This window comes from Betta splendens, chromosome 3 (genome assembly GCF_900634795.4).
Source record: "Betta splendens chromosome 3, fBetSpl5.4, whole genome shotgun sequence".
Lineage (NCBI taxonomy): Eukaryota > Metazoa > Chordata > Actinopteri > Anabantiformes > Osphronemidae > Betta > Betta splendens.
The window spans coordinates 15,064,872-15,080,624 of record NC_040883.2 but is presented as its reverse complement, the minus strand read 5'-3'; the positions used below and the strand labels follow the sequence as shown (position 1 = coordinate 15,080,624).

General features: G+C 46.1%; 2 protein-coding genes and 1 long non-coding RNA gene across 8 annotated transcripts; 1 reads left to right on the top strand and 2 right to left on the bottom strand.

The window, feature by feature from the left end:
- Positions 1-10: 10 nt before the first annotated feature.
- On the bottom strand, positions 11-1,358 carry bola3 (bolA family member 3). The gene is made up of 4 exons (XM_029145139.3): positions 1,203-1,358; positions 1,004-1,124; positions 724-812; positions 11-519 (listed from the first exon to the last, which is right to left on the bottom strand). Exons 1-4 carry the CDS (start codon positions 1,272-1,274, stop codon positions 454-456), a joined length of 348 nt encoding a protein of 115 aa, XP_029000972.1. The 5' UTR covers positions 1,275-1,358; the 3' UTR covers positions 11-453.
- A 610-nt stretch (positions 1,359-1,968) lies between these two features.
- LOC114852570 (polycystic kidney disease protein 1-like 2) lies at positions 1,969-15,239 on the top strand. 2 transcript variants are annotated; one of them, XM_029145074.2, is made up of 41 exons: positions 1,969-2,305; positions 2,534-2,698; positions 2,784-2,972; positions 3,331-3,441; positions 3,581-3,728; positions 3,812-4,041; positions 4,124-4,534; positions 4,618-4,742; positions 4,826-4,973; positions 5,068-5,266; positions 5,357-5,468; positions 5,555-5,696; positions 5,831-6,037; positions 6,269-6,411; positions 6,493-6,672; positions 6,743-6,880; positions 6,960-7,106; positions 7,192-7,316; positions 7,391-7,511; positions 7,607-7,735; positions 7,818-8,043; positions 8,178-8,368; positions 8,447-8,677; positions 8,784-8,885; positions 8,952-9,130; positions 9,202-9,348; positions 9,444-9,643; positions 9,804-10,030; positions 10,108-10,324; positions 10,398-10,852; positions 10,997-11,093; positions 11,183-11,320; positions 11,409-11,594; positions 11,669-11,999; positions 12,146-12,279; positions 12,361-12,488; positions 12,576-12,736; positions 12,907-13,117; positions 13,270-13,371; positions 13,970-14,101; positions 14,189-15,239. In XM_029145074.2, exons 1-41 carry the CDS (start codon positions 1,987-1,989, stop codon positions 14,312-14,314), a joined length of 7,410 nt encoding a protein of 2,469 aa, XP_029000907.1. In that variant the 5' UTR covers positions 1,969-1,986; the 3' UTR covers positions 14,315-15,239. The 2 variants fall into 2 exon arrangements, with proteins under 2 accessions (XP_029000907.1, XP_029000906.1); XM_029145073.2 differs by having other exon boundaries at positions 8,178-8,677.
- LOC114852571 (uncharacterized) lies at positions 6,150-12,981 on the bottom strand. 5 transcript variants are annotated; one of them, XR_008694297.1, is made up of 6 exons: positions 12,847-12,981; positions 11,654-12,689; positions 10,460-11,575; positions 9,799-10,317; positions 7,828-9,639; positions 6,150-7,721 (listed from the first exon to the last, which is right to left on the bottom strand). It is a non-coding gene; the product is annotated as an uncharacterized LOC114852571 (long non-coding RNA). The 5 variants fall into 5 exon arrangements; XR_008694295.1 differs by lacking the exon at positions 12,847-12,981 and having other exon boundaries at positions 7,828-7,967; positions 8,191-9,639; positions 11,654-11,792; XR_008694296.1 differs by lacking the exon at positions 12,847-12,981 and having other exon boundaries at positions 7,828-9,334; positions 9,448-9,639; positions 11,654-11,792.
- Positions 15,240-15,753: the final 514 nt, after the last annotated feature.

The window sequence follows — 15,753 nt, the reverse complement described above, 5'->3', positions numbered from 1 at the left end:
CAACAATATGAACAATTTGAATCTTTTTTTTAATAGCAAAGCCTCCATATCCAATCAAGCAAGAAATGCCTATATGTTTGTTTGCAAAATGCAATTTGGGATTGTCAGTGCATATCTAGCATAAATACAAGGTCCATGTACATTTCAGTGCCAAGCGCATTCATATCCAACTAACTCAGTGATGACCACCACCTTAGAATAAGGCTGTTCATATATATAATGGCTTGAACTGCTTTCATACACTAACTCAGCTAAGAAGACCCTGAACTACACAGATACACAAGATATTTTACAAGTAATTTTGTGCGTATCACAGCTTTCATCAGTTTTATAAAATATGTCAGAAAACAATTTGTCTTGATTTCCTGAATAACAGGCTCTCTGTAACTGTACATTCACAATAAACAAAGTGAGCAAAGGGGAAAGGTGTGGATCAGAAGGGAAAGTCCGTCTCTAATGCTTTGGGACATCTGTGAAAATTCGCAGTCCATGCATTCCTTGAATCTCATCTTTGAGAGCCTGAGGAAGACAAAGTACATCAAATAAGGCTTCAGTTGGTATAAAAATAAAAAGTCTAATTTAAAATAGGTTTACATACAAGTTACATACATACAAGTTAAAAAACAAAATGTCACATGTATATTGTAAAAAAATGTGGTGATTTACCACTAACATTTAAGTTGTACATTTCTACTCCTATAGTGCAACATTGTTAAAATTTACCTGATTGACAATTTGGTGTTGCTGAACAGTCCTTTTTCCTTCAAACTCAGTCGACTCTATATGGATCTCATACATGGCACCACAACCACCTGAACACAGCAGAGGGTCATGTCATGTCATATGAAAAATAAGAAATAATCTTTCACATCACACACCACCAGTATATGTTTTTAAGGCCACCAAATCTGGGAGTATAAAATAATTCAAACTAATATAATGAGCTTGTTAGAGCCAAGATCAGGTTTATTGTATTCAATAAATAATAAGTTTATCTGTTCACCCGATATATCCACAACTTTAAGCGACGAAGCTAGAGGAAACTTCTCCTTCAGTATCTTCGCGATGCGGACCTCTCCGTCCGTTTGCGTGGACAGAGACCTGTACTGGCTGGAAACAGCAACCTGCAGAAGCAAAGACGCGTCAATTTAGCAAACTGCAGTCGGCGAGCCGCAGTACAAGGACGAATTAAATATATTTACTTCGTTACAGCGAAGGAGTCGCAGAGCAGACGCCACAGTGCTAGTGAAGCTCCGTTTGCACGCCAACATCATGGAAACGCAGTTTTAGTTAATCATAACATGTACAGTAAATCCGCTGACTTTAGTTTGCTCTACTCTCTCTACTGCTCATGCCCTCTGCTTGGCGCAGTTTTATGACGTCACACCGCCGACGACGCCTACAGCAACTAGAAGGAAACAAATATAACGATTAGCACGGTAGGTTTTAAAATTTAAAACTGATGGCATATAGAAGGAAAATATAAACGTGACACATTTTGATTTTACATATATAGTTTTTCCTTGATCCTGCTGGCAAAATAGTTCCAGCAGGGGGCGCAGTCGCTAAAAGTACAACAGAAATAGACGCGCTTAGGGGCAGTTAAGGCACAGTTGACTTGAGTGTTAAATCTAACACGTAATCGTAATCGTGTTTATCATGGTGGAATTGTTTGTTTTTGACTACCCAAATCTGACCCTCTAAGGCGACGGCTTAAATGATGATTTTTCTGGTAGGGTAGGTCTAAATGAGCAGCTTATCTCACGCTGCAGCTTGTGCACCCATACACACGTGGAATCACTGTTGACACTTGTCTCTTTTACTGGCCCCTGAGCTTTGTTTGTAGACAAGAGTCATGGGCCCAACACAAAGCACATGGTTAGAAATGATCCTAAAGAGCTGATTCTCATCAGAGCTGCTGACGTCAGTGTCCTTTAAAGACTTGTTACCCCAGAGTCTGGACTGTGGACGGATGCAGAGGCAGAGATGGACAGCGCAGCTTTCACTACACTGACCTTTGTGGTTCTGCTCCTCAGGGCGACCTGTTCCTCCGGTGATACAGAGGTTCTAGCCTGTCCTGAGCATCAGGAGGGGTTTGACGGCTCCTGTTATGAGTTTGCAGCTCTGCAGCGACCCTTCCTGAGTGCTGAGGAATGGTGTGAGCGAGGTGGAGGACACCTAGCCTTCATCCTGAATGATGAAACGCAGCAGTTCCTCCTGAAGCACCTGCAGCCGGACAAAGACTGGTGGCTCGGACTGGCTCCTGCAGCTCCAAACCTCACTCTTGATTCTGTTGCGGCTAAAGGTGAGAAGGGAGTCAGACAGCGGGAGGCTCGACCGTGCATTACTCAGATTTTTTTTTTCATTTAAACCTGTCTATTTATGTACTGCCACACTAAACTAAATGACTCTTTGTCATCCTGCCATTTTTATTTTACAAATAAAACGCAGTTTAACTTACCTACAAGAAAATGTCTGAGGATCAGCCTCAGGACCTTCACTAGATGCTGCTTCTGTTGTTGATGTGACGCAGATCCAGGTGCTCTTGCATGGCTGGATGGCTCTGATGTCAGCTATAGTAACTGGGTGAACACGCCGGACGCACAAGCAGCCTGTGGACATATTCTAGGCCATTCGGGCTTCCAGTGGGAAGCTACAGCAAACTGTAGCCAGGAACTCAACTTCATCTGCCAGTTTGGTACAGTATGCTCATCAAATAATAAGTAAAGCATCAGTTCTATTTACTCCTTTGTGTTTATTTTCCATTGTGTGCATCTTCTCAGATTCTGGAACATTCATTGCATGCGATGGACAAAATGCCACGTTGCAATGTGGCTCTGGTCAAGTTATTGAGATTGACGACAGCTTCTATGGTCGAAAGACAATTCACTACTGCCGATCCAAACTTACAGCCGCACCCACGTCCCCTCAGGAGGAGTGCAGTTGGATCGATGTGGTCGATCCTGTCACGGGTATTATGGATTATAGAAAACCATTTTTGCATTGGCATGATTTCTGAATCAAGGGCTAGTTATTTGTAATTACAAATGACAGGGAATAGATTTGTAAAATCACCATAATGTAAACCATGTAAATGTGTAATATGAGTGCAGACAAGAGGATTACTCCAGAAAAGACACAATGCTGAGCTCCTCTCAGGAGATTAACAGATGGACTTATGGATTAAATACACATTTACAGTGTTTCAGAAGAGGTCCAGACAATTAGAGAATAATTGTTAAAAATATTACTAATGCATCTTAAGTTTAAAGATAATGTAGATGCACTATGATAAGGTTGGACAAGCGTCTTAACCTGGTGTCATTCCAGCAAACTGCCATGGACTGCAGACTTGCCAGGCTCCCGTGGACCCGAGCTCTCTGAGTGAACCGTGTCCTGTGCTGGGAAGTTACCTGTCTGTAGAATACCACTGCAAACATGGTCAGACGCCCCGTTTGATGTTATAACGCATACATCGACTCATGCTCTCAATTTGTAAACATTTAAAATATTTATTTAAAATATGAAGAAGAAATCTTTCCAATACTTATGTGATTCCCTTCCATGTGATTCCCTCCAGGTCTCCAGATACTGATGAACACTCTGGTGACTGTTTTTGACAACGTCACCATCACCGTCAAGTGGCTCCTCCATCCATTTAAGGGAAACCTCACGTGCGCCCTGAATGCTGGCGACGGCCACAGAATCGATCCATACAGCCCGGAAACGTGAGCTGCTTGTTGCGTCCCACCAAATAACTGCCTTTTAACGTAACTGCGCTTAAACCCTCAGTCTTCCGTCCCCTTCGCAGGATGGAGAGCACGGTGATGCACAAATTCAGCCGCCCCGGCGTCTTTGTGGTGGGGGTGGAGTGCAGCACCAGCGACTGGCACGTCACCGCGCAGAGAGCTATAACGGTTCAGGAGCCTGTTCGACGGCTCAGAGTAAACAAATGCTACGACAGGAGCGGCTCAACAGACGGCACTAAATGCTACGTGCTTTATGGAGCACCTGTTCAAATCCAGGTTATGCTTGAAGCAGGTGAGTGAAGATAATACTACTAATCTACTACTTTATTCCATAGCTATAATAACAAATTCATTCTATTATTTGGCTTCAATAGGTACAAATGTTACCTACGCCGTTCAGCACCAAGACCACTCTGTTGCAAACTCATCAGTGGACACAGGCGTCACACCCCATAATATTACACTGAGCAAAGGTGCGGTAGAAAAGCTGGGCCACGGCTGCCACAACCTGACGGTGCTGGCATCCAACGCGGTCACAGCGAGCGCGGCGTCCGCCGACCTGCAGCTGTGCCTGCAGGACCCCGTGGAGGGCCTGCGGGCCTCTCTCGTGTGGGAGGAGGGCACGTGTCCGGACTCCGCCCACCTCGCCGTCGGCGTCTCGTTGGAGCGGGGAACCGGCGTGCGGCTGCTCTTCAACCTCACCGGCGCCGCGGGCTCGTTGTCCGACACCAGAGAGTTGCTCAATCACAGTTTGCAGAGCTACACCTTCTCCAGCCCGCTGGAAGGTGGGTCGACTTTAAGCCAGGCTTGTATTGAGTTTAACAAGTCCTGCTGCGTGTTCTAAACGTGATGATGTGTTTTGGTGAAGGGCTGGTAAAGGTGAGCGTACGCGCCGTGAACGCCTTGTCAGCCTCTGATGTGGACGTGGATTTGGAGAAAACACTAGAGATCTGCAGCAATTACTCCGACTTTTCACCTCAACATGGAAACACTGTAGGTAGAAGATTCCAGTCAAACAATAATGATGAAATGCTTTTTGCTTGTCATTACATTATATTGTATGTTGATATCACCAGACAGTTACAATGAGTGTCAGCAACTCCACCGCCCTAAGAATCGCTGCTTCTCCTGACCCTGTGGTGGACTACAGTCAAACTGTCAGACTCACAGCAGCTGGAGCCGAGTCGCTCCCCACTGAAGGACTCACATTTGAATGGAAATGTGGTGAGTGCAGCGTTTAAACGAGCTACAATCAAACATTAATCCCCGCGTAGATGAAGCGCTGTTTGAAGTCCTGCTTTCGCTTCTCCTCTCACAGAAGGAAGCTGCAGATGCAGGAACCAAACAAAGCGTGACACTCTTGTTATCGGCGCACACTGCCTCCCACGGCCCTTTGAGTTTAACAAATACACTTTATCTGTGAGGGAGATAAGGTGGTTTAGGAACTCTGTTGACCTGGCTACGGCTTCAAAGTGCATCACCGTCGCTCCAAAAGAGTTCCTAAACGTCTCCATCAGGTAAAATAGGATTACAATAAACACACATACACGTTCATGAGGACGGGCTGTACTGTGACCCCCCCCACCCCCCCCCTCCTTTTCTTGCAGTTGTGATAACTGTGCTTCCATTGACGTGAGCGAACCTGTGAGGCTGAGGCTGAGCTGTGCGGCAACTTGCCCGGACGTAGTTTGGTTTATTGAGGATCCCAAACCTTTGACAGTGAGTCTGCGGCATAATTTATTGCTCTCAGCTGCAAGAAGAGAATATTGTGTCAGTGAAATGTGAATGGATGTTTGCTTTCCCAGGGAGAACTTGCTGCGTGTTACTCCGTAGCAGGAAGGAGGCCACCTGCTGAGCTGCAGGACGGCAGCACTGAGTACGTCGTGCTCAGCCAACACTTAAACATGTCAAGGGAGACGCTGCACAACATCACTGTGATTGCCTACGGTGTGTTCAGCTCATCACTTGAACACAACCTAGAGCAGTATGAGATTAGAAAGTAGAATATAATGCAAATGCACAATTGCATTAAAGAGCCATTTAAGGATTGCATTTCTTTAATGATGTTCTTGCTCTGACAGGAAAGACAGAGACTGGTTTTGCCAAGTACACGCTACCAGTACCAGGCCGTGAGCCCGCTCGGTCGTCTGATGGTCCCACGGACCCCCAGCCCGTCTCGTGCAGCATCTCCCCACCTTCAGGAACAGTTCTCGATGCCTTCGACATTACTTGCGAGCCGAGCCCTTTCTGCTCAGCGGGCTGTTTTTACTGCTTCAGAACGGGCACAGGTGAGAAATAAAACATAATAAAGGCTACTGGTAATAACAAGGTAATAAAAAAGGTATAAGCGGAGCAAAGTGGGTGAAGCAATACTAATTGTCACTAATTGTCAAGAGGAGGTCATGGTGATGTGTTGACATTTTATTGTGGTTGTTCAAAGTTTGTGCTTTCCCCTTTTCACAAGCATTGGGTATGTGCTGATAAAACCCTTGTTCTAAGCCGCCTCCGTTGTCTTTAAGGCCAATATCTACGCTGCAGTAATTCAAACGAGGTGAAGTCTGTCTTCCTGCCTGTCGGAGATAAGAACGACAATTACAAAGTATCTGTTGTGGTGACTGTGAAAAACGAACACGACAAAGCCAACACAACGGTCACTGCTCAGGTTTGTCGCCTGGCACCGATCACAGATGGAAGAGAAAAGCGGGCTGGAAACAACTGATTCATTTCATTTATCTGTGTTAAGGTGCAAAGAAGTGAGTCCAATACATCCGTGGTGAACCTCCAGTCTGTGGTGGATAGAACTGTGAGCCAGCTGAAAGAGCACGGCCTGCTTTCTGGGGAGGCTCTGGGACAAATATTTACCTCGGTCTCTGACGTGCTGAATGCAGAGGCCGACCAGGATCAGAAGGATGCGAGGGCGAAGGTGAAGGCCGCCGATGCTAAAACAGCACAGGCCAAAGTCATTCTGTTAACCGCCGCTCTCTCCTTTTTAGCTCAGAGAGCAAATGCTGACTGAAATGAGCACGGTGCTGCTGGACGCCCCCACGAACACCACGCAGGAAGTGGAAGTGGCAGCCAGGGCTGTGGCTGGACTCACTCAGCGCTCGGATGAGCTCAGTTCCGCTGCTCAGGTACACTGCACATATCCTACAAAGTGTTTTAAATAGCTGTACAATGCATAAATGCCTGATTGTTGTGTTTCCTGCTCAGGAGGAGGCAGGTTCATTGTTGGTGGACCTCAGCTTCTCCCTCAACTCCCTCAGCGTCAGTCACGACAGCAAAGACGATGGCGAGGTTGAGCAAGCTTCAATACCAATAGTTGAAGCAGCCAGTAATATTTTAAATGTTTCATCCAATGTAAGAACCGACTCGGACTCCTGAATATTACTAAATGCTGTTTTTGCTCACTAACACTTTACTAAACCTTTTCTTTTTTTTTCAGAAAAAAGTCTCAGGTTTTCTTCTAACTGGGATCAACAACGTTCAGAGCGCTTTGCTGAATAATAAACAGCTCAATGGAGAACCTGCCATCATTGATTCTGATCAGATCACCGTGTACGTCAACAGGTGGGAGACACTGAGAGGCCCATAACATAAAACGGGCTGAAATCATGATAACGTGTTGAGTGCTATTTTTGCAGAGTGTCTTCAGGAAGCAGGCAGATGCAGGACATAAATGTTCAGAAGAACAGCTCGTCCAGGTTTTTGTTCCCCAAACTCCCCAAAGACATTGTTTCTCCGGACGAGCCAGTGGATGTGAGGGTAAGTGTTTGACTTACAGTAACAGTAAAGAAATGTTGATGCACGAAGATGCTGCACATTTTCAACTAAATATGTTGCACGTTGCACTTTTTCAGATGATGAGCTTTGAGAAGAATCCGTATTCTTGGAGGGAGGAAAACATCACAGGAGCCGTAGGGTCCGTCTCGCTCACCAGAGTGAACGGCTCTGTGATTCCCGTTGAGAACCTGCCTGAAGAGATAGAGGTCACTCAGTCTAAAGATGGCTCGAATTATTCCACATTTAAATGAAAGATTATTCTGGATAACCTGCTTTCGGGATTTTCAGATTTTCTTACCGCGGCTGGACGTCGGACGTGAGAACAGCACCGTCCTGGACCTCGCCAACTTCAGCACGTTGATGATTGATGTTCCATCACCGGATGTAACACTGGTGCTGAAAACGGCGCCGTCTGAAGACATTTCCTTCATGCTGCTCCTGGGAAGCAGAGATTATCCAAGTGAGAAGAATTACGTAGCTAAAGCCCAGTTTCCTCTGGAGAATTCCAAAGAAGGTAAAATTAAAATGAATAAATTAACCTGACACAACTAAGAATCATGTTTAAAGGCTTTAGCTTACCTACTGTGACTCAGGAAGCTTTGTTACACAGACCTAAGCCTGTGTTTGGCTGTTTTTGCTCATAAACAGAGGAAAAATATACCTGGGTGCTGAGTCCCACAGACCGAAGAGTAGATGTCGGCCTCCACTACCTGGTGATAAAGCCCATCGTAGAACCAGGCATCAAATCTATCAACACCACTGTCACTGTGACTTCCATTGCTGCGCAGTGCAAGTACTGGAATGAGTCAGCGTCGTCGTGGAGTGAGGAGGGCTGCAGGGTCAGTAGGTCCAGCTCTGCAGCGGTTCGTCGCTACGTCGAACCTCTCCCTCAGCTGCTGTTTGTCTGGTTTCCACAGGTGGGTCCGCTCACAACGCCTTTGCTCACCCAGTGTCTCTGCAACCACCTGACGTTCTTCGGCAGCTCTTTCTTTGTCATGCCAAACGTGGTGGACGTGACTCGCACCGCCGAGCTCTTTGCCACGTTCGCCAACAACCCTGTGGTGGTGTGTTTTGTCGGGGCGATCTTCGCCGCTTACCTCCTGGTGCTTGTGTGGGCGCGTAGGAAAGACATCCAGGACTCAGCCAAGGTAACACACCTAGTTGTGAGGCTGACAGACTTCACTTTAGCAAAAATGAGTTTATCCATATTAGCAGCTCAGTTAATCCCGAAACCTGTATTTTGAATTGCTGCAGGTCAAAGTAACAGTACTCCAGGACAACGACCCATTGGCAGAGTGTCGTTATATAGTGACTCTCCACACTGGGCATCGCCGTGGGGCATCCACCTCCTCTCAGGTCTGTTAAAGCACAGACTCACAGATGATGTATTCAGCCCAGCTTCACTGATCCCTTGTGTCGCAGGTGACGATAACGCTGACGGGCACAGAGGGAGAAAGCGAACCCCACCACCTGACGGATCCCGAGAAGCCCGTGTTTGAGAGAGGAGGCGTGGACGTGTTCCTGCTGACCACGCACTTCTCTCTGGGAGATCTGCAGAGTATCAGGCTGTGGCATGATAACTCAGGAGAACACCCTGCCTGGTAAGTTACCTACAGTAAGTTACCTGTGCCATTATCAGCGCGCTGTACTTGATTACGGATGTTGTGTGCAGGTATGTCAACAAGGTGATGGTGCAGGATCTGGAGCGTGGTCAGAAATGCCACTTCCTGTGTAACTCCTGGCTGGCCGTAGACGTGGGGGACTGCGCTCTCGATAAGGTTTTCATGGTAGCTACAGAAACAGATCTGAAGAGGTTTAGGTGAGAGCTGCAATAGATCTGATGAAGACATTTTACCAGTACAGCCTTATTTCTACATCTTTCTCAATCTGTTGTTTTGTCTAATCCATTTTCAGTAACCTGTTCTTCATGAAGACGGCCAAGGATTTCCGTGACGGCCACATCTGGTTCTCAGTCATCAGCCGACCTCCCTCCAGCACTTTTACTCGAGTGCAGCGGGTGTCCTGCTGTTTGTCTCTCCTCTTGTGCACCATGCTCACCAGCATCATGTTTTGGGGCATCCCAACAGACCCCTCTGAGCAGACCATGGACCTGGGTAGGTGACAGATTATCATCAGACAGAAGATTATAACCACTGTATAGATCTTCCCTGTCACACCAAGAAAATGTTCTGGACAAAGGCTTTAGCTGTAACTGCAAATACTAGTGAATAGAATAACAAGAGGAAACGAGATTATTCATTTTTTTTACCTCAGGTCACATCGAGTTCACCTGGCAACAGGTCATGATCGGCCTCCAAAGTTCAATCATTATGTTTCCCATCAATCTCCTCATTGTGAGCATCTTCCGAAACACTCGTCCTCGAGAGAAACCCATCAGAACAGACGCGAAGAAACAGGGGAAGACGGTGCGGGTTGCTCCCTCACAGACGTCTTCTCCGCAGAAAGAGCTGAAGGACGTCACATCAGACACTGTGATCAAGGTGAAGTCACATAAGTCTAAAAATAAGTGCCGCTCCATTTTCTGCGTCTGAAGAACATTCTGTGTTTTTAACTTTAGGACATCAGGAGAATTGCTCAGTCGCTCATGAAGGCCATGAAGAGTCCCCTGCCACAGCTGGAGCTTCAGCCTGGGCAGCAGCTGGACATCAACACTCTGCTGTCCGTGGTGGAGGACATCATCAGACAGCAGAACCGAGTGCCTGCAGACTTCTACACCGATGCCTCCAAAAGAGATTGTTCTATGATCCTCAGTTTAGGAGCCGTCAATCTTCAAGGTGAAATGAATTGATAAGATCGTAGCAGGTTGCACTTTACTGCCAGACTAATCATTATGTTTAAAACCAACAGAAGACATTGTGTGTGGGAGCCCTGATAGGGGTACAGATAAAAAGAGCAACAACAGTCGCTACCTGTACAGGCAGCTGCTCCACGTTGAGAAGGAGCTGGGCCTATTGGGCCCCGCTCGTTTCCCAAACCCAGACAGCTTCAACCGGGCCATGCAGCAGGTCCAAGGAATGCGGGCTCTTCTGGAGTACCACCTCCCGTTGTCCAGCCTGGAGGGAGACCGGTCCAGCTCCAGCCCGAGTCCCGAGCCGAAGGTCAACAGGGAGACAAACAGGAGAGGAGGGCTGCCGTGGTGGTTCGTGTTCGTCGGCTGGACGCTTGTGATGGCAACCAGCGGCGTGTCGGCGTACTTCACCATGATGTATGGACTGACGTACGGGAAGGAGCGCTCCATTAGTTGGCTCATCTCCATGGTGGTCTCCTTCTTTGAAAGTCTCTTCATTACACAACCTTTAAAGGTGATGATTATTAGTTTGTTAATGATAATTGGTGTTTCCAAATTAATTACAATAAAGAAAATGTAACTAAGCAATACAATGAAATAAATACTAATAACGTTTGTTGACTGTAGTTTGAGGATTCCTTCTGAAAATCTGTCGCAGGTTCTTGGATTTGCTGCTTTCTTTGCTCTCGTGCTGAAGAAGGTGGACCAGGAGGAGTACGGCGAGCCACAGATCGAGGGCCAGCTCAGGAACCCAGGCAAGATTTTTTTGTCTCGTTCCTCTTCTTCTTGCATTTTTACAATGTTAAAAAGCAACTTGCTAGTAGGAACACACCATCTCCCGCAGATGAGCCTGCAGTGTGGGCAGGAAGAAGAGACAGCACGTGCAGCTTCTACCAGCCGCCGCCTCCCTCTGATGTTGAGAGGATGAGGAACAACATGATTAAGGAGCAGAAGGTGTTTGCCCTCATTAGGGAGATTCTGGGTAGGAGAACTAAGTGATAAGATACTGCACAAAGCAATGAGAAATGTATATACCCAAATTCTGATATGAGATCTTTGCTGTTGTGCAGCCTATATGGGCTTTATGTGGATGTTGCTCCTTGTGGCCTATGGTCAGAGGGACCCCAACGCTTACTTTCTGACCCAACACATTCAGCAGAGCTTCAGCAAAGGTGCCTCAGACAGCATGAGTATTCAGGATGTGTTCAGCTGGGCAAACACAACGCTGCTCAGCAACCTGTATGGAAAGCACCCAGGTCAGTGTGTTTAGAGCATGAAGTTTAGCTAAGTTACTGCATGTGTGAGTGGGAGTGACCTGATCATTTCACAGGCTTCATCACGGATGGAAACTCAAAGCTGGTGGGCAGCGCTCGCCTCCGACAGGTGAGAGTGAGGAACAGCTCCTGCCACGTGGCCGACTCGATGCAGCGCTCTGTGGGAGACTGCCACGCTCCGTACTCGTGGGACTTTGAGGACATGGGCTCCTACGGTCCAGGCTGGAACCGCTCCGTGCACGGACGCGCCTCGCTGAACCTGAGCGGCCCCTGGACATACCAGTCCCAGCGTAGACTGAGGACCTACCCTGTGTGGGGCAGAGTGAAGCTCTACAGAGGAGGAGGCTTTGTGATGGATCTGGGACCAGATTTAGACAATTCCAAAAGGTAGGCATTCCAGGGATTTCTGAGAATCGAGGAATCTCTGCACACAAGACTACGTAAGGCAGAAAACCAGTCTCGCTACCACTGCTCTCTGTGGTCCTGAGCTCAGTCAGAATGGAGACATTGTGGTTTGTTCTGGCTTCATGCAGGTCTCTTCAGTACCTTTACGACAACACGTGGTTTGATGTGTACACTCAAGCCGTCTTTGTGGAGTTCACTGTGTACAACGCCAACGTCAACCTCTTCTGCATTGTCACACTCATGCTGGAGACCACGGCCATAGGTAGGTAGTGTGTGTTCAGCTTCTGTGTGAGAGCGCCACAAAGCCACAGCTGTTAGAAGAACCAGCTTGGATTTCTTCCAGGAGCTTTCCAGTTTCACAGTGAGCTCCAGAGTGTGCGTCTTTACCAGACGGCTGGTGGCCTTACTATCTTTGTCATGGCATCTGAAGTCATCTACTTCCTCTTCATCATCTACTACATGTTTGTTCAGGTATTTATTCGTCCTCTCGACTTTTCTGACAGTCGTTAAATGGTTAAATGAGTTTCCACGCTTAACACACCTCTTGTGCGCTGACAGGGAAAGCTGATCAAGCAGCAGAAATGGGCTTATTTCAGGAGTAAATGGAACCTGCTTGAGTTGGCGATCATCGTTCTCAGCTGGAGCGCGCTGTCCGTCTTCATCAAGAGGACTCTGCTGGGGAAACGGGACATGGGCTTTTACCAGGACAACAAAGACCAGTGAGCAATTCCCCACAAGTAGACAAACATGGTCTGCTTGAAATATAATTACAGTGTGTTTGTAGCATTTACACACAGTGACCTTCTGTTAGTGTATATAAATGTGTTACCTCACAGAAACACGCTGTCCAAGCAGATCTGAGGCTTTTCCTTTCATACCCTGTCTCCAGATATGCCAGTTTCCATGAAACAGCCACGGCGGACTCGGTGCTGGGGTATCTGATTGCTTTCCTGGTGCTTTTGGCTACAGTCAAACTATGGCACCTGCTGAGACTGAACCCCAAGCTGCACATGATCACAGCTACACTGCAGCGAGCCTGGACTGATATTTCAGGCTTCCTAGTGGTCATGACCATCATGTTCCTGGCTTACTCCATTTCTGTGAGTATTTTCCCACACTTAACATAAACATGTTGCTGGAGTCACAGAATGATCTTTTCCTATTTTCATTATTTGAGACAATGTATATGATTTACCCTGTCAAACTGAAACCCATGGGTTTTACCACACATATGAACTTATGTACTTTGCAGTCTAACCTGATGTATGGATGGAAGCTATACTCCTACCGAACCCTCCTGGACGCCACACTGACCATGGTCAGCCTGCAGCTCGGCATCTTTAACTATGAAGAGGTTAGTCATGTGTCACCACTTCCTGTTTTTTTTTTGGTATCACCTCCGGTTTTGTTCTGTTCTGCTTAGTTCCAGCCTGTTCGTCCAGTCATGTGATGTCACCACCTGCATTCCATTAGTTACTTATACTCCTGCACTTACCTCCTTGCTTTGCCTGATTGTTAGTTCATGTTTGCGTGTCTACTCTTTCAGCCAAGTAAGTCATTTTGTGTATTGACCCTGTTTCTTGTCTTGACCGTGTCCTGCCTGCTCCCAGTCGGTGCCTTTTGACCCTGCCTTGTGTATGAAACCCAGCCTGGATCTTGACTGCCTTCGCTCACTTCCTGTCTTTGCCTTGCCATTATCATTGTGCTGCTTTTGCCAGGCTAGACCACAAGCCTCTTTAAACCTTCACAAGCCTAAGTTCATGCAAGCTGTGCGTGTGGGTCCTTCACCTTGTCAATCTGTGACATTGGATAGAGAGAGGACATGAGGGTGACAGAGGTGCTGGGTGTATTAGAGATTCTCTAATACTAAATCAACAGCAGCATCAGTATGAGACTATTAATATTGTATAATAAGTGACTCTTAATTAATGCATATCCTCTTCACTGTTTAGGTGCTGAATTATAATCCAGTGCTCGGTGCTTTCCTCATCGGCTCATGCATTGTGTTCATGACCTTTGTGGTGCTGAACCTTTTCATCTCTGTGATCCTAGTGGCTTTCAGTCAAGAGCAGATTCATCACAAGGTAACTTATCTGTGCTGCGTCTGCAGTGTCTGACAGGTGTTTGTGTTGTATTGAGTCATAGGTTATGTTTTACTCTCTGTCTTATAGCCTTCAGAAGAGGAGGAGATTGTGGACCTTATGCTCATGAAACTTTGCAGTTTGTTTGGACTGAAGTGTAAGAAAGAAGGAACCCACAGGCTTCCCGAGAGGCCGCTTGTTTCATCAGTTTCATAAAGGATCTTCTGAGTTCTGCTACATGGCACTACGGTCCCTAATTATGCTTTGAGTCTCCAATTACTTGTTATAGCTTGCCTGTTTTATTTGAAGCATGCGGTTTCTTGTTGGTTTAAATGCATTAAATTATTTGCATTTTGTCTCTGCTGCTGCAGGTGCTGATCATAACCCTTGTTATGCACTTCTTCTGAGCCTTGTACTCGGGTGTAGCATATTATGTTAAAGTAATAAAATGCTGTTATTGCATGAAACCTAACGAGTCAGTTATCCAGACAGGATACTAATAAAATATCATGTTACTGTACAGTAAATTTGATATTGTGATATTAGTAGACCTGAGCTTCAGCAAACCTGCGACGGTTATAAGGAATAAAGCAGTAAGAGATCAAGTTTATAGCTCCAGCCTAAAGAACTATACATTTATATATTATACAAACATGTTTTTAGATTCAACATGATATTTACTTATGTTTAGTCAAAATACAAGGAGTTGTTTGAGTCATAAACAAATGTGAGAGTCACTGCCAGGGTTCCCTAGTTTCATTTTGACTGTTTAGGTATAATCCTACAATTCACCTGTCAGTCTAATCTATGATTTTTTTTTCTTTTCTTTTTGTTCTGCATTTCAACAAGCAGCATGTATTAGGCTGAATGCCATATTGTGATGGACTGCTTTGCTTTTACAAGAGTATACAGGAAATATATATATATATATACTCTTCTTGATTAATGGTTTATTTAATGTTTTATTTAGCTAAACCTTAATATGTGTGATGTTGCTGTGTTGGTGGACAGGTTAAGTTTCTGCTTTAGGGTGCGTGTGCGGGAGGAGGCGTGGGGGTGGGGGTGCAACCAGCTGCTGAAACCAAGCAAATCTGTTAAGCAAACAATCGGTGCAAAATAAATAAGCAGCGATGTACCTTTAGGCTAACGCATTCATAACTAAACAACTGCTGTACTACTTTTAATATTAATACCATTAACAGTGTTAAGGTATCATATACTACTTAATAATAGCTATGACATACAACACCATAATTTCCATATTTACACATTAGTACATCAGTAATACTTACAGTTGGGTTTAGTTAGTTGGGTTTATCAGCTCAGGTGTTGAGTTAGTACAGGTTAGTAAGGCTGTTGCTTATCATTGTTCACCCAAAGGGTGAGGCAGACGTTGGTGCATGAACAATGCCACTTGTGGAAGCCAGGGTGATGTGAGAAGCTCGGCCACTACGCCCATCCAACAAGCAGAGGAGAGAATCCTAGCAGCCAGGGAGCCCACACACCTTCAGTTCCAGGAGGGCAGGTGTTGCGACCCAAGCCGCCCACACAGAGCCCCCTAGGCAGAGCTGCAGCAGCCACAGAGACAGCACCCGAGGCCATGGTTAGAAATATGTTGCGTTAGAAATATGTTGCAAGATAACAGAGCTGTTTTC